Here is a 24093-nt window from a genome sequence, read left to right as displayed (position 1 = left end):
AGACTAGGAAAGTGGACATGGATTCTGAAAGAAAGGAAGCAGGTGACACAGTAGATTGACAGGAAACCCAAAGTAGAATCTCATTGGTGGTGGCAGGGAGGAAAAAGGAATGATCAAAGGTACAATAGTCATATTACAAGTTCAAAAACAAGAATTATGGGCAGAAAACAATGAATTCAGTTAAGAAATAGCATTTGGGTTTGAACGTCATGTAGCAAAGGGGTCATGATTGGGGAATCTAAGGGGTAGACTATGAGGTTACCCCATTAAATAGTAGGGAATATGCTCCCACATAACCACTTCCATCATTCAATGCCCAAAGGTCTAAGAACCTCTTTCTCCAGTATCAGTGGGACAAGGTAGTTCTTGGCATCCTCCCTTTTAAATCAGACATACATTCAGATTTAAGGAATACTTTGAAGGGGACAGAGGAAAGGGCAAAATAACTCATCAGAGTAACATCATTTAGTTCCAAGATGTGTCAACAAATGGTAATAACAGAGTGAGGAACAGCAGTTCCAATATACAAAAGGAAATCTGTCAGGTATAGATTGGGTCCTCAAAAACCAGTGCCAATGCTAATCTATGTCAGAATGACATCATTCACAAAGGATAAACTGCCTTGTTCCAGTTGGGACATTCGGTTTGGATTCAATCTGTCACCTTCATTGGACACCATAGTATTTCCTGTATATCCAGTGGTACTGAAAAGTTTCCAACATAAAAACCATACTCATTTGCTATGACACAGTAAAAATTAGTTTGAAAACATAAAGGTGAATAGTAAGACCCATAGAAAGCTCTTATTATTGGCGAGGAGATACTGGTAGGTTTTTGTTTTTGTTGTTGTTGAAAAGTAGTTTACATTTACTCATGGGGTTTATCAGAGAATGAAAACAGATTGCAACCACGTTCTAACTAGTGGTTTCATGCCATTTTTCCTGGTTTCCTGTCTTTTCCTGACAACCCCTGGCTGCTTTGCTTTCCTTTTTTTTTTTATTTTAAAAGATTTTATTTATTTATTCATTCGAGACACAGAGATACAGAGAGAGAGAGAGCATGAACAGGGGGAGAGGCAGAGGGAGAGGGAGAAGCAGGCCCACCGCTGAGCCAGGAGCCCGATGCGGGGCTCAATCCCAGGACCCCGGGATCATGACCTGAGCTGATGGCAGACGCTCAACAACTGAGCCACCCAGGTGCCCCCTGCTTTGCTTTCCTATTCACTTCCTTATGTTGCTCTCTTTTTAAACTTTGGAGGTTATTTGTTCTTAGATTCTGTGACTTGCAGAGACAAATTATATAAATAATTGTTCCAAACATAATACAGCCGAAGTTCATTGTGTCTCACCACATGCAGCAAGCATGCTGCACAGAAGTGTCACAGAGAGCTTGCCAATCCTAGCTAACTCTATTGACATAAAGAGAGCTCTTCTCCCATGATTTCTGCCCCCTGATTGTGCTAGTTGGGGTATTATGAATGCCAAGTATATGTCATTAAATATCTGGAAAATTTCTTGCTTTTAATCTATGAAAGTGTGTGACTTTCTTAGAATCTGAATAAATTTTAAGAATCTCATATTAAAGTCACTAACTTCACCAAAACCCAAGTCATGACATTAAAGTGGCTGCTGACAACCAGGACCCTCGGGCATTAGAATTTGGTTTTATTCAATAGATAAGTAATTTTTCATGAGACATAAACATTGTCAAATTTGTAATTATTTTGAAATGTAATACTGTTAGCTTTTATTTCAAAGGATTTTACCTAATTCTGCCAACTTTTTCAGATAGGGATAGTTTCCTTATGGACATGGCTAATTTTCCACATAGGTTGGAAGGTACGGAATCTCTCTTAACCAAAAATTTCTCTTCATTGGCATTTTATATTTCTGGAAATTTCAGTATGCATGCCACTTAAGAATATGTTAGTTCAATGATATGTTTTCTACTGAGTGAGGAAGAGCTCTTTCCATGCATCAGCAGTGATATAAATCAGGATTCTATAACACATTACCCAGCCCATGGCCTAGGGCCAGGGAAATATAAATTTGAACTGAAAGAAATCTAGGTGGTTACTTAGTCTTGACCAATATCTACACACAAACTGACAAGGAGTAGAGGAATACATGGAGAATGATGCAGCTTAGAGAAAGAAAAGGGTACATTGAAATCAAACTGTTTTATTTATAGCATTACTTTCAGACAACCTTGCATATAACCTTGGAATGGAATGGACCGTCAAGTCATCAAAATGATGTTAGGGATGACTCCAGGTGGCAGAGGAAAGAGAGGAAAAAGCCACACAATATGTTCTGGATTTCCTATAACCATCTCTTTTAAGCAGTCATTTCAGAAGTTTAGCGATAATAAAATATATTACCTTGAGCTATGCTAGTTGGAAGTTGCATTTAGAAACATAGGTACCAGTTTGCTCAGTATACTATGAAATGCTTTCCCTATAGAAGTGAGTCTGTAGGAAGAACTGAGTACTGGAGAACATAGCTTTGTAGTAAGGTCAATGGCATTGGTGATGACCACATCACATTCATTTGTATTGAGAGCAAAAATTACTAGTGAGGGTATAGTGGAGTTAGTTCACTGAGTTATAACAAATTCCAGTGACTTAATGCAATAAAGATTGATTTCTCTCTCTCATCTTTGTTAAATATGGGTGAGTGGGGGCACCCTACTCCATGCTATCATGGACATCCAAGATCCTCCCATCTTTCCTTTGTCTTTGCATACAGAGCCCAGGGTACCAACGTCCTCTGCTGAATATTCTGTATATTGTTTGCAGTTGAAGGGGAACAGAGAGAGTGGAGGAGGCACAGCTGTTCTTTACCTCATCCCGAGGGTTAGTGGGGGTAGAAAATATAGTTTCTGCAACTAATAACTAATAATTAATTAATAAGAATAGCAATCATTACTTACCTTAGGCAAATTATTAGATCCCCTTGTGTCTCCATTGCCTCATCTATAAAGTGGAAACCATACAATTACCTATCTATCTTCTAGTGTAGCTGTAACATATGAATTAGTATATGTAAAGTGTTTAAATTTTGCCTGGTACATGCTAAGCACTTTTATGTGCTTATAATCATTGCTGTTAATACTATTTGTATTTGTATTATAAATATTATTACTCAAGCTCATCTTTGAGTAAAAACAGGGAGGGACTTTTATGACAATTCTAACTATTGAGTTGAGTAGGCAATGATCAAAAGTTGAATTGCATGAGATACTGTGCAATCTTATTTCCTGGGGCATTTTGAGAACAGAAAATAAAAGAAGGTAGGAAAGTGGTTAGTCACTCAGACAGAGGGAAGGTAATGTCTTCTTACATTCTACAAAAGCCCTGTATAATCTTTAAAAAGGTTTTGTAAAACTTCAACTACAAAGTGATGCAGAACATGTGCAATTTACACAGAATTATATTTATTTTAAGGTATGTAAGACTTTCCTGGACCAGTCAATCCTTTCTATATCTTTTTTTTTAAGATTTTATTTATTTATTTGAGAGAGAGAGAATGAGAGATAGAGAGCATGAGAGGGAAGAGGGTCAGAGGGAGAAGCAGACTCCCTGCTGAGCAGGGAGCCCGATGTGGGACTCGATCCCGGGAATCCAGGATCATGACCCGAGCCGAAGGCAGTCGCTTAACCAACTGAGCCACCCAGGCACCCTCTATATCTTTTTTAAAAATTTCTATTTGGTTTCAGGTTCTTTGAAAGATTTTTTTTCTATTTTGTGCTTTTATCTATTAGAATACCTAAACAAATATTTGTATGTAGTAGAGATTTAATAGATTAGTGCTAAATAAGTATTTTTAAAAATCTACAATTAAAATGTAATCTTATTAAATTTAATCTTAATTCTTAAGACTTTCCCGAAAGGATTTAAAAGAATACAACTGACACAAATGTGGACGTATCAAAATTCTAAAATTTTAAAATTGTATTTTTTATTTGTAATATATGCAAGTGAATGTGGTAGGTGGTGATAACATCAATATGATTTTAAATAATTTTACCATTTTGTTCAAATAACTCAATAATAAGCATTACATTATATTTTGCTTATGCATTGTATAGAAACAGAAGTTTGGATTGGAAAAATAATGTAAATGCTTGGTTTTTTTTTTTTTCTTTTTTTTTTTTACTTCATACTGAAAAGCTGTATCTGCTTCTTTTTTGCTTGGTTTAAATTTTAAAAGAATATAAACATATAAATGGAGAACTCTCATTCTAAAACTCTACATGATAAAATTTAAAAGCTTCCATTTGAATATACATTTTTTAAGAAGTATTAATGTGTCAATTCCTAGAAAGATTAGAGTGACTATTTAGTGTTTGTGACAGTTTTAGTGCCATCATGTTACCTCTTCTAAAGAAATTATTTAATATCTACATGTTGCCAAACATTCAGATAAGAAGAGAAAAATTTGGTCAGTTCTACATATGAACAGTTTCTGTGATGCTGAACATCTGGATATATGCAAAACATGTTGAACAAAAATGTGGCGGTCCAGCCAACTTGTCAGTTTTATTCTCATTGATTGGACATTTTTAGATATACTTAATAATTTGTGTTTTGGTACTAAGTGGGCAAAGGACAGATTAGAATAAAATACAACAAAGAATATCAGTCTCATTGAATGAATTGGTATTTTCATCAATTTTATCATCACAATTTCATTTGCTGCTATAGGAAGAGCATGAAGTTGTGTTCATAAAATTGATGATGTTGGTAATTAATTCAGTGGAGAGTGGAGACTAGGAAAGTAACTGAGGTCATGTTCATTGTTATTCACTAGTTATTATATTTTCATTAGACTTTAGTTTAATAGCTTGAGTTTGCTTCTAACTATTTTCTTAGCTCAAAAAATTTCTTGAAATCATTTATCAATCATGTTTATCTGTTGGGAAGAGATCAAACTTTTAAAGGATTCACTTATGTCTCGTGTATTCAGATTCAAGGTAACAATTGTTTTCATTTTAAAAATGGAAAAGGTCAGTGTTTTATAGTGTTAGATTTCTTGTTAAAGGGGATAGGCAATTGTCCCTATCCAACATCATCTTTTGAGAGTGCATTTTGAACTCCTGAAATGTCCTTTACTTATTGGAAATTATCATCTGAGGCCCAGAAAATACTTGGACCCAGTTACTACCATTTCTGAAGGAGAAAAAAAAAAATCCAAGAAGGGTGTGAATATATTAAGTAAATCATTGCTGAAGGGGGGGAGGATCCTTTCTCTTCTTTAGTGAAACAATTTTTCCCTTCACCCTTTCTATTTTATTTTTATTATTTATAAAATCAAAAATTTAAACTAAGGAATTCCACAAGACTGTTTGCAGTTCTCATGTTCCACAATCAACACAATATGCTAAATGTTGCATAAATTGTTACTATCACCCCTTTATTGGTTCCAAGCATCACTAACATTTTACGAAATGCCGGTTACATTTCTGCCTTCATAACTTGAGGGCTTTCCAAATTATAAGTGAAGACAACATCATCACCCCCCAAGGATGCCCCAAGACTTTCTGGCCTGTCCACTAATGAAGATTAAATAGCTATCCTCTATCTGTGAAAATTTCTAATAGACCTATGCTTATGTCCCAGATTAACCTACAGGGTTATTCTCTGCATCCATAGGTGACAAGACACTTATTTAGACAAGAGACTTATTTAGATACAATTTAAATGTATAACACACATAGACTCCGTTAGCTTCTAGACACAAATTTCTCATTATGCTGAAAACTTTCTCCAAAGTAACCTCTGTTCTTTGTTATATATGCTAAAAATGTTTTTTATAACACTCTCAAGTATTTATATTGAGTTTCATCAAAATTGAAACTTTTGTTCTTCATAAGACACTGTTAAAAAAATGGAGTCAAGCCATAGCGTAAGAGAAAATGTTTGCAAATCACATAGTTAATGAAGGACTTGTATGAAGAATATATGAGATTTCTGAAAGCTCAATAATAAGAAAACAACTCAACTAAAATATGGGCACAATTTTGAAAAGAGAGTTCAAAGAAGATATACAGATGGCAACAGATGGCAAATAACCACATGGAAGGATAATCATCGTCATTAGCCATATGTCAATGAAAATTAAAACTTCAATGTGATATAATTACATAGCTATTAGAATGCTATGAAATAAATGAATTAAAAATAAAACTAATAATGCCAAGTGTTGCCAGAGATATGGAGCAAATGTAACTCTCATACGCTCCTGGTGGTAGTACAGACAGGCACAGCCACTTTGGAAAATGGTTGGACGGTTTCTTTACAAGGTAAATGTAAATATATACAGCTCAGTAATCTCACTCCTAGGTGTTTGCCCAAGTGAAATGAAACTTATGATAAGAGAATAACTGTATGAGAATGTTTATAGGTTCTTTATTTGTAATTTCCCTGAACTGGAAGCAACTAAGCTGTTCTTCAATTACTAAATGAATAAAAACAAAACACAAAGTATGATTTGACGATAAAAACGGAATACTACTCAGCAAGAAAAAGGAATAAACTACTGATAAATACAGCAAAATGGAGAAATCTGTAATGCATTATGCTAAGTGAAAGAAACCAGACTCAAAAGGCTAAATACTATGTAATTCATTTGTATGACATTCTCAAAAGGGCAAAACTATAGGAAAGAATTCAAATCAGTGGTTGTAAGAGACTGGGAGAATGAGGCCAAGGGGGATTGACTACTGTATTATCTATTTCTTTCTGACACATTCATGGCTTATCTCATAGTCTCTGTGGGTCTGGAATCTGGGCACAGCTTAGTTGAGGGCTCCTGGCTCAAGATCTTTCAAGAGGTTGTAGTTAAGCAATTAAGCTGCCTACTGGCTGCAGTGTTATATGAAGGATCAGCTGGGGGTAGATCTGCTTCCAAATTCACTTACATGATTATTGGCAGGATTCAGTTCCTTGTGGAGTTTGAGCTGAGGTGCTTAGTTCCTCACTGGTTAGCTTGAGGCCTCTCCTAATTCCTTAACATACATGTTTTTCCAAAAGGCAGTTCACAACATGGTGGATGACTTTCCTCAGACAGAGCATTTGAGAGTATGAGAGAGAGTACCCAAGACATAAGCCTCTGTCTTTGTATAACCTAATGTCAGAAGTGAGATCCCATTACCTTGCCCAAAATTATATTCATTAGAAGGGAATTCTTAAATCCAGCCCAAAATCAAGGGGAGGGATTATGCAAGAGATGAACATCCTACAAGGGCACGGAATCACTGGGGGCCGTCTTAGAAGCCACTTCCATAGGACTCCTCTGGATCCCAGGGATTCATTTTTCTCCTACTTCAGAACACCCTCACCTCTCCCAAGATCCCAAGAGTTTCATCCCATGACATTATCAGTTCCAAGTCCAGAATCGCATCGTCTGATCAGGGAGCCATGTTAGAGTCTACTTGCCCTGACCATGAAGTGCCATGAGGAATTTTGGGGGTTGGTCAAAACTTTCCTGTATCTTGATTAACTCATATTACCAAGTACAAAAAAGGGATGAATTTCACTGTATGTAAGTCATACTTTAATTTAAAAAAATAGAAAAAGTTAACAAACTCAAAAATATAACATAGGCACAAACACACATATTACATTAAATTTTGGCCAAATTGAATGATTGGTCAATGTATTAGTAAAATATATTTATACAAATCTTTATTTTAACACTGGAAAACAGCATAAATGTTTCTAACTATATCATTGAAAAGCCATAATAACATACCATATGCTTATATAATCAGTAATTCTCTTGTAGGAAAATAAAATTGTTACAGACTACAACTTATAATTACATTAGTTCTTTGATAAAAAGATGTTTATTCTTAAAAAACCATTTCTTCCTCTCTAATATTTGTTTTTATTCCTTAGAACAGATAATGAAATTCATATATTAGGGGAAATGAACATATTTGTAAATGCACTATTAATTTTTCATTTTGTTTACAAAAGAACTATTGAAACAATTTTCTATAAAATGCAGTTGTATAACCACTTTGAGAATGATTTACTTCAAGTAAGGTGCATAAACTGTGGAAAAAAATCTTATATTTTTTCTTGTTTTTCCTTGTTCTGAAAAGTGACAGAGGTAAGGCAGTAGGATCCAGTTACTGTACCCTGTTTATACAGCTGTACTTCATTGAACAAAGGCTTGTGTTACACACAGTTTGTGATAGGAAGTAAATGCTTTTAAAACAACTAAAGAGATAGGTCTTTAACCTCCACCTTTGTGGATTCTTTGTTCCCCCATTTAGCTTCTGTGGAAGTTATAGGAAGTAATTTAAATATGTTATTACTCTCTAATTGGACCTCATCTGATTAGCTCATCCCCTTCTGAACTCATAACATGAATACATTATGATGAGTTTTTAAAGCAAATCCTGAAAAGTCCAACAAAATGGACAACGATTTTTTTTTTTTGTAATGAAGTTTGTAAGTAATAGGTTCTGAAATGTTTAATAATGGGTATATTTTAAAGAGAAAATGGTGTTTGGATTATTTCAGGGTCTCACTCTGTAAGGAGTTTTAAAAGACTTATGAGATTCACCAAGTTTATTACCTCTTAATAAACTTTCACACAATAGTGCCACAGGATTCTTGGTTTATCTCTTATTTGTAGCTGTATAAACTAGCCAATAAACCAGAGATTAAGGTTCTAGGTTATTTCAAGGATTATACCTGGGAAGTTAGAAGTCATTATGGTCAAGTAGTTTTCATTTGTATAAGAGCAATTTCCTTAATTGCTTGGGTAAAAATAAAGGTTCATTACAAGGAACGATTAAAATGTCAACCAATTAGGATCTGTTACATATAAACTTATGGCTTATGAAAATACTTGTCTCCCCTGAAAATATATAACTTTAATAATAATGACTTCTGATGGGCCCTCTATTCATAATTTGGTTCATAATCTTTCCATTTTCACATAAGTCCTTCTTATATCTGAGCTATCATTTATTTACCAAAATTCTTATGCATATTTTGTTTGGTAACTCCCTACATAGATTGTCCAGAAAGTTTTTCATTTCCTAAATGAATGGCAGAGAAGGCACCCAGATTGGTGGGGGAGGGAATTTATTTATTTATTTATTTTTCTATCTATATACATTTATATGTTTATATGTTTATATCTCCATAATTTTCATAAAATCCTCTTAACAAATTTTATTCTGCCAAGTGCTAGGTATTTTGACTACTAGTATATGGCAACTGTAAAGACCAATATCCAGGGCACCTGTGTAGCTCAGTTTGTTAAGTGCCTTACTCTTGATTTCGGTTCAGGTCATGATCTCAGGGTCATTAGATGGAGCCCTGAGTTAGGCTCCATGCTGGATGTGGAGCATGTTTAAGAGTCTTTCTCTCTTCCCTCCCTCCCCCAACTCATGTGCACCTGTATCCACACTCTCTCTAAAAAAAAAAAAAAAGATCAGTAACCCATCCAGTATTTCCACTCTTAGGGTCACTGTTCATTCCACATGCATACAAGAATAAAAGATTTGATTTCTAATCTGTGCTGCCATGGAAACAGTGATCATACCACACAGTTAATTCTATCTCCTATATTTGTAGCAAAGAACGGAAGTATAGTTAGTTTAGCTAAGAGCGTACTTTCTTTTAGCTGAATAGACTATAGTGTGGTATCTGTAATTCTGATAAGAAAAAAATATTCACAGAATGAAAAATGTGGGCTTGTTCTATCTACTTAGGAGGTCATTATAGTGGCATATTGTAGAAAAAACAAACAACTATCCCTTTGGGATGTAAATGAATTGCAAGGCAATATGTAGGTAATCTGCATAATACTTGATGAAAATAAACAACTTACATTTCAGCAATTACGTGGGAGAATTTTAGAAATGGTAGTGTTTGGGTAAGGTACAGGAAGAGCTGTATGTATTAGCTAATATATTTCTGTAAATAAAAATGAAATGTTGGGGCACCTGGGTGGCTCAGTCATTAAGTGTTTGCCTTTGGCTCAGGTCATGATCCCGGGGTCCTGGGATCGAGCCCCGCATCAGGTTCCCTGCTTGGCGGGAGGCCTGCTTCTTCCTCTCCCACTCCCCCTGCTTGTGTTCCTGCTCTTGCTGTCTCTCTCTCTGTCAAATAAATAAATAAAATCTAAAAAATGAAATGTTAAGTCTTAGAACCAAATATTACTCTGCTTTGCCTTTTATTCCAATAGACAGATTTTTAGACTTCTTAAAAAGCCATCAGGAAGGAATTTTATGTAATATTTCATTCCAAAATTTATGTACCAATTTCTCCCATCACATTATTCTTCTTTAATTATAAATATATTATCACATACTGAAAAATCATCACTATCCATTGACTGTATTATTACAACATTGACAGCTTTTATGATTTGTCATATTATAATAATACATTAGCAAGTATAAATTTTGGAAGTCATTTTAGCTTGCTGGAGGCATTTAATTATATCATATACACTATATATACTTATTCGCTATGTTTCAGTTTTATTTGTAATTTATACCCTCGCTGTTTCCAAAAGTCATTTGAAGCAGCTTATTTTAATTATAATTATATTGGCTAGGTTTCTCAGAGATGTTCCAGATTTTTTTTCCTCAGTTAACAAGAGCAGCATACATAAGTGAAAATGGAAGTTGCTTTGTTCTTATTCTCACGGCTCATTTCAAATTATGTGTTTTGCAGAGGTTAATATCATGTGGGCTGGACACCAAACCCACCACAGTTCTGAAGACTATAACTTATCCACAGCACTGAGACAATCTATTTTGCAAGTATATACTTCCTGGGTAAGTTGTATAAAATTGGATAAATGTGATAATATAATACATTTTTTGAAGTCTCATTTGTTTCTATTTCCTCTAAGTAAACTAAAGAAAATGTTTTAGTAAGAGGCTTTTCCTCCTTCTATAAGGCAAGACACATATGAAGCAAGTGATGTTTTGTAATGGTAGTCTTTTATTTGATAAAACAAAGCAAAGCAAAACAACAAAAAACAACTTCACCTTGAGGTATAAAGCAAGGTGAGAGATGATTGGCTGTCTATTTTTTTTTATTTACTATAACTAATGAAAGTGATATGTAGACAATGTGTCTCAGTTCAAATATATGCAAACAAAGATTTCATTTGAAACTTTTAGAAGCAGGTTTTTAAAAATTCGATTCCCATTTCTGCATGCCCAAGTGAAATCTACTTAAATTCCTTGCTTTTCATTTACATATTAGAGCAGTTAATATGATGCTCAATAAAAATTTTGGCTCTAAAATATTTTTACCCTAGGAAATGAGCAGACTAATGAAAACCAGAAATAGTCTGTAGTTTGAAGTTTCTTCTGATTCACTGGGCAAACCTGACCCACTTGGTAATAGCCCTCATTTCTGATTGTCACTCTTTAGATCTCCATAGCTATCCAAACTACTGCTGCAAAGAGGCATATTGAGCTAGAAGGTCAGCGTTATCGGGGCATCTGGCTGGCTCAGTCCATAGAGCATCTGACTCTCGATTTTGGGGTCATGGGTTCGAGCACTCATTGGGTGTAGAGATTACTTTAAAAGAAAAAGAAAGAGTTATCGATGTGTAAGTGCTATTAACTATAAATTATAATGATCTAACTTTTGTATGGTCCTTTATAGTTTACAAGGCACTTTTAGATATCATTTATTGAATACTTTCTGTGTGCCAGACAATCTTCTAAGACCACTTTATGCATTAACTTATTTGATCTTCATGGCAAATTTAAGACACAGGTACTATTATCACTCTTATTTTAAAATGATGGAACTGAGTTTATAGTTCAGTCACAGAACTAGTAAAGGGAGGAGTTGAATTTGAAATCATTCAACCTGGCTGCAGGGTCCCGGATCTTATCCTTCACACTATATACTCTGCATTTGTCTCTACGTTGTTTTTCACTTACATTACTGTGTTAGATCAAGTGTTACTATTATCAGGGGACTGATGATCAGTGAGGTTAATTACACAGCTAGAAAGTGACAAAACCCCATATTTGAAACCAGGTGCCTCATAACCTATAAAAATGCATAAATTGGCAGGTGTTGTAACCCAAACAGCAGCATAGGCAAAACAAATCTATAAGCCAGTGATGGTACAAATACATTTGCTGAAAGAGATATAAAAAGAAATCCACCCCACCACCCCCCATACTACACCCCTGTGTTACAGCTTGTGTTAATTTCCTAGGGCTGCCATGACAAAGTATCACAAACTGGGTAGCTTAGAACAACAGAATTGTGTTGTCTCATACTTCTGGAGGCCAGAAGTCTGAAATTAAGGTGTCATCAGGGCCATGGTCCCCCCTGAAGACTCTAGGGTAGGAACTGTTCTAGTCCTGTCTCTAAAATTTTTAGTTTCTGATAGTTCCTTGGCTTTTAGGAGCATAATGCTGGTCTTCACATGGTGATCTCCCCGTGTCTATGTACAAATTTCTTTTTTTTATACATAAGGACATCAGTCCTTTTGGATTAAGCACACCCTACTCCATTATGAGCACATCTTAATTTAATTACATCTATAAGGACTCTATTTCCAAATAAGGTCACATTCTGTGGTATTAGGGGACAGGATGTCAACACATGAATTTTGGGGGGACACAATTCAATCCACAACATGCTCTAAGAAACATAGGTGGAAACAAAAGAATTTCTATTATATTATATATATTTCATCTTCTTATAGCTTGTGCTGGAACTCTGGATGATTTGATGTGAAGAAAATACTACCTCTTTCACAGTTGCCTAGCTCAAGACTGGTCTAGAGCTCTAGTGAGTAAAGGCAACAGGCCCCTGATGGAGGGGAAGTATACTGACTATCCTTCCTTCTTAAGAAATAGCTTCATTAATACAAACTTTTATTATCCTTGTACAAAGTGGGCTTCAATATGTGACTGATGGAAATAATAACCTCAAAAATCTTTATTCTCTCCTGAGTTATAAAGATAACTTTGCATAAAGATAACTCAAGCCTCCAGTGCTTACATTTTGGGGGAGAAAGTCTCCAAGAAAAGATGGAGCTGTATCTGAAGTTGCTCAGGAAAATCAAATGCAGTGAGTGAATTGGTTGTCTGAGGAATTATCAAACAAAAACTTTTGTCAGAGCATCATAGACTTCAGAACTAGAAGAAATCTGGGAGACAATATATTTAAATCATCCGTTTTAAAAGCTACAAAATCAATCTCAGAGGAGCCTGCTACATCATACAGTATTGAATATTGCTGGTTGGAATTTGAGTCCAGACATCTGACTTCAAGTTTATGGTGATCTTTATCCTGGTTTCATTTGTGCCATTCCCCCTATTAAGTCAATACACTCAGTTACAGATTAGCGAAAACCTAAGTAAAATGCAGGTTCACACCCCTTTATTGCCAGTATAAATCCCTTTTACAACCTCATATCATCTTGCCAACGACACAAAATATGCTGAGTAAGGAAATGAGCATTCGAATGCATCAGAAGCTGTTAATTTGGGGTAGTGGAATGAGCGGGGGTGGGGAGGATTTGCAGTGTGGGGAATGAAAGGTAGAGATTGTGAATCCACCTGGATTCTTGTCTAGCATTTGTAGGTTTGTTAGAAGATGGCATAGATAAAGTGTCTGTGATAGTTGGTCTTTCTAGACATTAAAATCAAAGACCATCATCAGGTTTTTCTTTGAGTCTTCTTAAAGATTCTTTTCATTAGTGCTGATAGGTAAGGTGTATAACTTGGTAGTTTGTTAGCTAACAAATAATACATGTCTTTGAAAAGAAAATTAACTTGTATAATGAGAAGCAAAATTAATCTCAGTGTTTTTCTTTGATATTACTATGAAAATTAGGGTGGCAGACCTGTCATTTTAAGTAGTTAAACATAAGATTTCAGCTTTCGAGAATCTCTAACCAAACTTTTTTGCAGTTTTTTAAAGCCGGTTTTAACCTTAGTTTTAACATTACTCATCCAAAAAGAACTACAATGGATGGAGTACCATTTTAAGTGAGCTTTATTTACTATACATTGAATTAGGTGGTTTTGTGTGTTACTTCCATCTTTTACTAAATATCTTAATTGATATAATGACTTAAACATGATAGTCTCTCCAAATAATAAAGTGTGTCTAGATCTGTGAATATTATGTTATATATAACAGTGTCAAGATTAACATTTCATTTTCTTCCAGCTTTATTCAGATAAAATACCTGAATGCTACAGTTTATATTCAAAGCATAGCTAGAGAAGTGCTAGAAAATAATAGAAAGGGATATGTCAAAAGGTTACAGGATCCAACTTGAAGGAACTCCCAATGACCAAAATCTGGAACAACATGAAAAACAAAATATATAACACAGTGTGCTGTTATAATCCAAAGCATAAAATAAATATCTTTGAAATCAGTCCATACCGATATAAATGATTGAATAACTAAACAAATGGAGACAAATATATGGGAGATAAATTCCTTTAAAGAATTCCAAAAGAATTATAGATAACATATGTAGATACTTCCCCACCCCTGGAAAATGGTGCTTAATGCACCCCTTACCCAGCCCTTTGATTGTAGACTGTACTGAGTAACTCCTGTACAAAGAATAGAGAATGTATAGGGGATAATAGCATGTAATGGGACAAACGGTAACTGCCCTTGTGGCGAGCATAACATAATGTATAAACTTGTCAAATCAGTAAGTTTTATACTTGAAACTAATGTAACATTGTGTGTCAACTATATTCAGATAAAAACAAACAAAACAAAAACAAAAGTCAAGAGACAAAGGGTGAGGTAAGGGTGGGAGGTAACTTTGGAATGGAGAAACTTGGCAAATACAATCTCAGATAAAGTTAACATTAACAGTGGTATCTTGTTGATAGCATATACCCTTTGATAAGATGTGATCATAATGTCCTATTAAATGACCCTTCACCCCAGTGGTATCTATCACCAAAACCCATAGCCCCAGGCTTTAACCATCAGAAAAGACAATTGTCAAACCCAAACTGAGGGGCATTCTACAAAATACCTAACCTAGTACTCCTCAAAAGTATAAAATGAAATACAAGTGTCATCTGAGAAACTGTCACAGATGAGAAGAGTTTATAAGATGTAAAGACTATGTAATAAAACCCATCCTGGGTGGGATCCTAAAACAGAAAAAGAACATTAGGGGGAAAAAACTAGTGAAATCTAAATGAGGTGTGGAGTTTAGTTAATAGTAATGTACCAATTTGTTTCTTAGTTGTGGCAATTCAGCACAATAAAATGTTAACGAGATACTGGGTGGAGAGTATGTAGCTACTTGGTACTATCTTTGCACCTCTTTTACAAATATAAAACCATTATAAAAATATTTATTAAAAAATACAACTATATGTACATTACCTACATTTTCCCAGAGTCACTGTGGATGATATAACTAGAAAATCAAAACCCAACCAAACAAAACCCCTTAGAACTAGCAGCAATATTCATTGATTCCTGAGACGTCTGAAGCATCCTAGAGAACAATGATTCAGCCAGTACTATTTTATTTGTTTAAAGATTTTATTTATTGAGTGATTGCAAGAGCATGAGCCGGGGGAAGGTATGAGGGAGAGGAGATAGAGATCCCAAGCCGACTCTGCACCGAGCCTTGAGCCCCATGCAGGGCTCCATCCCAAGACCCTGAGATCATGACCTGAGCCAAAACCGAGAGTCAGACACTTAGCTGACTGAGTCACTCAGGTGCCCCCAGCCAGTACTATTTTAAATTGGTTCTAAAGTAACTCTTTATTTTTCCATTCTTAATCCCTCAACCCATCACCCACTGTTTCCTTTCCAGAATGCTGGATCTGAAAAAGCTGAATTGCTCTATAGCTTTGAGAAGGGAATTTCATAGACTCCATACCACATGCAGAGGTAGTCAAAACCTGGCCCCACTTTGTCCCCAGTCTCATCTTCCACAATCCCCCAATGTCACCTCATTTTCAATTAACAATTAATTTTCAGTTCTCTAAATCTACCATGTCATAATGTCTTGGTAGTCATTGCACATCCAGTTACCTCTGCCAGGAAAACTATTGCTCCTTTACCTCTGATTGTTATATCCTTCAAGACTCAATTCATTACTCTCTACAGATGATTTCTAACTTTGCCTGGGTTCCTTTTTTTTTTGGTCTCATAGAACCCTTGCATATCTCTATTATAGTATTTATTATTTGCATTATTGCTTTTCATGCCAGCCTGTAAACTTTAAAAGGTATTTTTCACTAGATCTCTAAAGTGCCTGATGCAGTCAGTGCTTAATAAATGTGTATAGTACATAAATAAAGAAATTTTAAGGTTTTATGGATGTCATATATTTGACATTATGGGTGTCAAACATTCTGCTATGTTAACTAGCTAAGTCCAGTGTGTGAAATAATTTAAATCTGTCATTCCTTTGAATATTTTTTATTTAAAATATCTCCAAAAATTAGAGCATAGGTAAGTAACTTATTTACCTTTTTGAATAAAATATATTTGGCATATTTGTTTCATATATGAAGCTATAGAATGGGAAAGAGTAATCTCTACATTTAATGAGCTGAGTATTTCTCTTAAAAGCATAGTAAGTTAATGATAAATGTACTTAGTTTAAATGACTAGATTGGGTAATTTATTTTTAGCTCTGTAGTATATCTCAATCCTTAAAATTGTTCTGTTTTTTTAGGTTAGTGTTATAATCAATATTATAAGAATTTATAAAATACGTTTATAGTGTATTAGTGATCTAAAAAGAGGTAAATTTTATCCACCATCAGAGGAAAGAAATATAGTTATAATGTCAATGTATGAAAACTTTTCTTAACCACAAGCTAGGGAACCTGTAAATATACAGTGATATTATTTTTGAGAGTAATCATTTAAAATTACATACTGATTACATTTAAGAAACACGAGAGAACAATTTATCAGAAATAACGAAGTCTGAATCCCAGAGAGCTCAGTTATTAACGAGCTTTGCCACTCTGAATCAACTGATTAATGTTTGCATCTCAGTGATTTTTTACATGAAATGGGGTAATTAATATTTGCTCTGCCTTCTTCTATTGTTATTTTGAAAGTTACCTTAAATGATGAGTGTGGAAATTCTTTGAACTATATCAAGTATGACTCACATGTGTAATATTGTTTTTATATTACATATAAGACTGCAGAGGAAACTTTAGTGAAATCTCAAATTTTTTATTGCATCGTACTTTCTGCCAAACTATATAAGCAAAGACTATTTTTCAATATGTGGGAGTTGGAATTATATAAAGACAAATGTGAACAAATAAAGACACAGAAACTAACAACTTTGATGTACTGCAGTCGAATACATTAGGGATAAAATTCTCATAACTCTTATGTCACAGATGGAAAGCATGCCCTGAGCCCCCTAGGCAGTAAAGAAACAAAACATCTCTCAGGACTTTGCTTCAGAACTCCAAGGCGTCCCTTGCCACCCTCAACCACCATTCAAAGACAGCATATAAGACAAAGTTCAGGTCCACATATTAAATAAATGAAGCCCTTTGCTTGTTTGTATCTTGACCAGTTTGAGCCTTGATTCTAGCATGCATCGGGAAAATAGAATTATTCTGTAGTGTACCAAAGTCAGTTTAAAATTTGGTAAAATAAAATTTTTCTCTGATATTTAATGTTTCATTTTACAGAAATTTGATAGTCATTTGTAGTTTTTATGATGAAGGATAAATAAGAAGACTCATAATGAAGAGTTCTACATAAGACAGCATTATCTTATTGCTACTTTAAATGTAAAAGTGGCTAAAATATTCACCTCTCTTTACATGTAATTGTTCTTACTTTGAGATGGGCATCCATTCTTTTTTTGTTTTCCACATAAAGTCTTGATTGGCAGAACTGGTCGTGGTGGCAAAGGTTGGGGATATAAAGAGAAATAGGACATGTGCTCTGTTCTTAAGGTGCTTGATCCAAACATACAATTTAAGTAGATGTGTTTTAAGGATAGAGATCTGTAGCTATCTGTGTTCACAAGATCCGGTTCTGTGTTGTAATAGATTATGTAGATTTTAGGAATGTGGGATGGTGTACTTGATTATTCAATCTTATTTCCTCAATTATGAAGGATTTTTTTTCTCTAAAGCATTATAAAAATAAATGAGAATCATACAAGTACAGATATTAGTAAAGCTCAACTATTTTATTAAAATAAGATAGACATGAATCCTGGAGCTAAATTTATTTTCCCATTTCATTCAAAGTAATTAGACACCTAACTTGAACCAGTTTGCTTTGTAGCTTACTTGTGGACATCTCTCCTCTCTCGATCCCTGCTTTTCCTCCCAGTTTGTCATGCCTCACGGCTTTATCTCCTACTTCATCCAACCTGAAGTGCATCATTTCTTTGACTCTGGAAAAGTCTGCCTCCTTCTGTTGCATCTGCCCTGAAATCCCCAAGCTGTGCTTGAATTCAGTCACCCACCTACTTCATTCCCACACCCAGCTTGCTGAACTCCACAGGTGCCCTGCAGCACCAGCAAGCATCTTGTTGCCGCTCCATGTATGGCTTCCAGATGGAGCTGAGGGGTCAGTGCTGCTCACCACACCGTCCTCGCTTCCTGGGAGAAGACCTTCCAGAATTCTGCAGTCTCTAGGGCTCTTCTCCACTCATGCTTCTTGCTTTCAGCCAATGAACATATTTAAAAACTTCACAGAGAATGTGAGTTTTTCTGGTTTTCCCTCTCTACTTTTCTTTTCAGATATATGCATTAAGATTTGTGAAGTCACAAGTGCACACACTTTCTTGTCTCTAGTTTTATAGAAATTGTTCACCTCTTTTCTAAAGGTCTTATCCTTAAATTGGTGACATTGCTGCTGTCTTAGTTCCTGCCTTGGACTTTGTCTGACCAGCTACTCTTAACATCTGTCCCTCTTCCTCTTAACTGGCTCTTTCTGAATATACTAAAAATATATTCATATCTCTCACATTAAAAAAAAAAAACATGAAATCTCCCCCATCCATATGTTCTATTGAAGGAAAACCCCCAGCTCTCTCCTTCCTTGTTCTTACAGAAAGAGAAGTAAGTAATCCCTACCTCTATTTCAATACCTCTTTTGAGTGATTTTTAAACTTAGTGAAATCTGGATTTCAGGCCTACTGCTCCGCTCATACAAACCTACAAATTCAGTGTCATTTTTCAGTTCAGTTGATATTTGCACAACATATTTACTTATTCAACAGCTTCCTTGGGATATACCTCAAGGACTCCAACAAGCACTCCCTAGGTTGAACCTTATAAACCTCTTCTTCCTGCTATCTGCTCTCTTAGTAAACAGTATCACCCAACATACAAGCCTACAAATCTGGGTGTCTTCTGATACTCCTCTGTCCCTCTCATGTCCTATGTTTAGATAGTTACCAAAGCCTTAGATCCCTTGCATGTATTCTGCTCCTTTATCTTCGTGACTACAGTTGTGCATAAATGGGTGCTATTTTTCACTGGGCTAGTGAGATAGATTTCAAACCTATTTTTATATTTCTTACAAGCTTTAAAAAAATTTTTTTAACTGCTCTCTCACAGCCTGGGATAAATCTAGTCTCCTTAGAATGGCATTAAAAGGCTCCCCTCCTGGTTTTGACCAAAGTCTAAATTATCTTTTGTCTTTTGCTTTGTTGGGCTGTGATGAGTCATAGAATCACCAGAGACTCTCTGATGAAAGCTATAGATGGTTTCTTTAGAAAATTGCATGTGCTTCCAAGCACAGAAGCTCATACTTTGTTGCAGTGATGTCGAGGGGGTTCACACTCTCCCTCAGATCTGTCTGTGAATCTCACAGTCCAAACCAATCTCTCAGCACACTCTCCAATACTTTCAGCAAGTCTGAGATACTTACATTTCCCATCCCCTTTTTTAAAATTTTATTATGTTATGTTAATCACCATACAGTACATCATTAGTTTTTGATGTAGTGTTCCATGATTCATTGTTTGCGTATAACACCCAGTGCTCCATTCAGTACGTGCCCTCTTTAATACCCATCACCAGGCTAACCCATCCCCCCACCCCCCACCCCTCTAGAACCCTCAGTTTGTTTCTCCTTAATGTCCTAGTTGATGGTCCCCTTCACACAACCCCTGGCTGCTCCATTCACTTGAGCAGAATAAAACCCACTCATCTTCTGTCCATTAGCATAAGGTCACCTCTAGACCTGTCCTCATTCTGTCTTCACACATACAGGTCTGGGTTATTTTCTTCTTTGTGAATGGGTTATGTATGACCTCTATTAAAAGGTAACAAAATAACCTAGGGAAGACAGTCAAATTTAAAGTTCAAGAGCCTTGGAATCAGAATGACATGAGTTGAATGCATAGAAGAAATGGATATATTTGGTAAGCGGTGTAATGTCCCCTGACCCAACTTTGAGGAAGGAGAAATTTCTTCTCCCAAAGTAGTACCATTTCCAGCTTTATGATGGAACTGACACTTAAGTTGGTTTTAAAAACTACAAAGAATTTGGAAATGTGAAGATGTGAAGTAGAAAAGGTGAGTGAGGATTTTCAGACCCGAACATTTTCTAATGTTCTAAGCTGCTTTCCATTTTAGAAATTAGAAACTTGGTTGTATCATTAGATTTTTTATAGTACTATATATATCACAAGAATTTAACTTTCACGTAGTTCATGTGACTTTATTCCCTGACCTTTATCTTTATTTCTTACTAGAAGTTTACTTATTTGAAATTCATGCTGAGCTCATTTTTCCAGTTTTCTGCTAATTATATTTACTGATTTGTAAGATTTGAGACATTGGTTTATCAAAACTGTTTTTAGGAAATCTAATCCTATCGGAAACCCATTAGGAAAGTATTCAATGGGCTAACAGCCTTGTGATTCACATTAGCATCGTAAAGACTGAGAAGTTCTCAGAAGAAATTTCACTTGCTTAAGTCACTACTTCACAACTTAGTTGAGCATAGAACCCCCTTTTCCAAAAGAGCTGTTACTATCTGAAAGGACTATTTCTCCACACTTTGGGGAATTACAATGAAATATAAATATTCATCTGGTATGCGCTCTCTTTCCAAATAAAACTATTAAGCATCCAAGATAAGTTGTTTTACATTTTTATTCACATCTCAAAGATTCCAAAATACTCCTTAACTTAAAATACTTTTATCATAGGCTATATATATGTTTCAAATATTTTTTATTAACCTGTTGTAAGAGAGCTATTTGAATATATTTTTAAAAAATCAAAATAGGGATGCCTAGGTGGCTCAGTCAGGTAAACAGCTGACTTGATTTCGGCTCAGGTCATGATCTCAGGGTGATGAGATCTAGCCTGGCTTCAGGCTCTGCTCTCAGTGGGGAATGTGCTTCTCTCCCTCTGCTCATCCCCCCACTCGCCGCTTGCTCTCTTTCTTTCTCTAAAATAAATAAATAAATCTTTAAAAAAAAATTCAAAATAGTATCACAGATCTTTTGGAACCAAAAGGTTGGCTAAGTTTCAAATGGTTTTCTCCTTCACCACTCATTTGAGAAAACTAAAGCCTAGAGAAGTTTAAGAACTTTGTGAACATCACGGAGAGATTCTGTAGTAGAACCCAGACTTAAAATGGATGTCTTGAAAAAGATCCCAGTATTCTTTTGTTGCTTACTAATGCAATCCATTGCTGAATAATACATTTATAAATAATAAAACGGATCCTGCTTGTGATGACAGTTGAGATTTTTCATGACTTAGGGTTCGAAACAAAAACTAGATGGGTTTATGTAAATGTCCAATTTCAAATGCATCATCACAACTAAACATAGTTGAAATGATACTGACCTGAGAACAAAGGCTTTAACAATATTTAGAAATAAAATTTAATATTCAGAAGAAATGTTTTTAAAAGATCTAGTCTTTTGGAAATATTAACTCTATAAAATCCAAAGTGTAAAGTGGAGGAAAGATTCCTTTTATTCTTATTTGTTTGTTTAGTGTTTCATTTAATGAAATGTTTTCTTACAACATGAAATCACTCTTGGAGATCAAAGTCATTAGGAGAACACAGCAGATTGTGCCTATTAGTTGATTCTAACCACTTCTGTGGTTTAAGCATAAGTTGTTTTTCCAAGGCAGAGGCATTTCCGTCTGTTAGGAAATACAGACCTTTAAAATTTTTGTTACCACTATGGCATTGTATCATAGCTTCCTCCTTACTAACTTTGAAAAATTTAGGACATATCATGCTCTCAATCAACCACATAAAAATACATTTAAAAAAGAAAATGTATTCCATCCTCTTGCTATATTCTTATATGAAGTTACTTTTTTAAATTATAATTTAATTTTATTACTAAGCATGCCAGGCCATAATAACAGTTTTTGGGAACTGTCAAGGTATAAAGGTACATGTTTCTTTCTTTTTCCTTTTTTTTTTTTTTTAACTTAAAGTGAGTATTTGTGTGTATAAGAAAAACCTCTTTACTTCCAGGAAACACATCCAACATTTTCAAGATTAAGGAAATAACACACCACGTATGCTATTTTAATTAGACAATATTAAATGCGAACTAAAAGTCTGGTGGACTTAATTCCAACATGTCTGTAACTTTAACACCATGTGGAAAATTAATGTTGCAAAGTCAAATGTGGCAATAAAATATACAGAATAAGGTATATTTGCTAAAGAATAAGGTGTATTCATGAAGTTTATACTCATAATGTTGAACCATTAGTAAAAGTGTATTTTATGTTGATAATTAATATGTGTAAATTTTAAAATTTTCAATTTTTCAGATATTCTACTCTCCCCTGGCCCTCTTCGTACCACCTTCAGTATATGCTGTTCATCTTCAGTTCAATCTTCTCTACCAATTTTGGATCCACACAGAGGTAACTCTTTTTTATTTTTTTTAAGTTTTATACCTAAATGGTTAGCCTGAAGCAATGTCCTGGAAATCCACTAGCAGCTGATTTATTGTGTAAGAGAAATCTTTGTCTGCCTTCTTTAAGGAGAAACATCTGTTCATTTTTATTCCTTTTTATTGAATATATATTGCAAAGTTTATAAGAAGCAATGAGGCCAGTTGGTCTCAATTAAATAAAACAATTTTTTGAAATATGAAGTACCAAAACATTCTAATACTATATTCAATACAATATCTTCCTGTATTACAGTTTATTAAACATTGTTTACCAAAAGATGTTGAAATACATTTCAACTTAAAGATACAAATTTATATATATAAATTTTTAGATATTTATAAATATATGTAATTTTATATATTTAGTATGTTAATTATTATTTTATGCTATAATTTATATAATAAACAATATTTATGTGTCAATATTGACACATTTTAATATACATATTTACACATACATATATCAATCAGTGGGAACTCCTTGAAAAAAGTTTAATGCTTATAAAAGTTGTGAAAATATCGTTTGACTAGAAATCTTGCTTTAATTTTAGAGTTTAGGTTTTATTTAGAGAGTGTTCAATATGTTTAGGTTTCCCCCCACCAGAAAAATGAGCAAATATAATTTCTTGGGTTTTCTGTGGTATCTCAAATTGTCAGATTTGAATGTTTGCAGATAGATCATTAAGCAACTGATTGTTTTATGAACCTTGTACTGTTCTGGTTGTTAAATACCAAAAATCGCAGACCCAGAACAATTTTTACTTATACACATGAGACCCTCTCCAAGCATTTGGCGTTTGTTGGAAGCCTTTTGAAGTTCCGTAGGAAACATGTTGACAGGTGTTGCAGCTGGTTGAACAATACCGCAAATCACAGCGGCATTCGATACCAAAGCCTGATACAACAAAGTGCATTATTTCATTAATCTGCAGTATTTCATGCTACCGCTCTACTTGGAATAAAGAGACTGTTACTATGACTTTGGACATATGTGGCATTATTTGAAAACCTGTGTTGAAATAGCATTGCATTTTATGGCAGTTGACATACATCAAACAGTCAATAGGACAACCATCTGAAAGAGCTGTTGAGGCCAATTCTGACTGTAGAGGTCAAAGACCAAATTTGTTTAAATCAGTAGAGGAAAGCTTTCTGATGATTTACTTGGAGGGGTTAAAGGAGAATT

General features: G+C 34.7%; 1 protein-coding gene across 2 annotated transcripts in view; it reads left to right on the top strand.

The window, feature by feature from the left end:
• Positions 1 to 24093, top strand: part of AGMO (alkylglycerol monooxygenase) — a 330223-nt gene that overhangs the window by 114467 nt on the left and 191663 nt on the right. For both annotated transcript variants that reach the window (XM_028117298.2, XM_088018484.1), the window contains 2 exons: positions 10706 to 10809; positions 22780 to 22875. In XM_028117298.2, the coding sequence (XP_027973099.1) occupies positions 10706 to 10809; positions 22780 to 22875 (200 nt within the window). The remainder of the gene's footprint in view (positions 1 to 10705; positions 10810 to 22779; positions 22876 to 24093) is intronic.

Source organism: Eumetopias jubatus, unplaced genomic scaffold (assembly GCF_037043125.1).
Source record: "Eumetopias jubatus isolate StellerSeaLion01/CBP00866 unplaced genomic scaffold, mEumJub1_p1.0 scaffold_14, whole genome shotgun sequence".
Classification (NCBI taxonomy): domain Eukaryota; kingdom Metazoa; phylum Chordata; class Mammalia; order Carnivora; family Otariidae; genus Eumetopias; species Eumetopias jubatus.
This window is presented reverse-complemented; position numbering and strand designations above follow the sequence as displayed.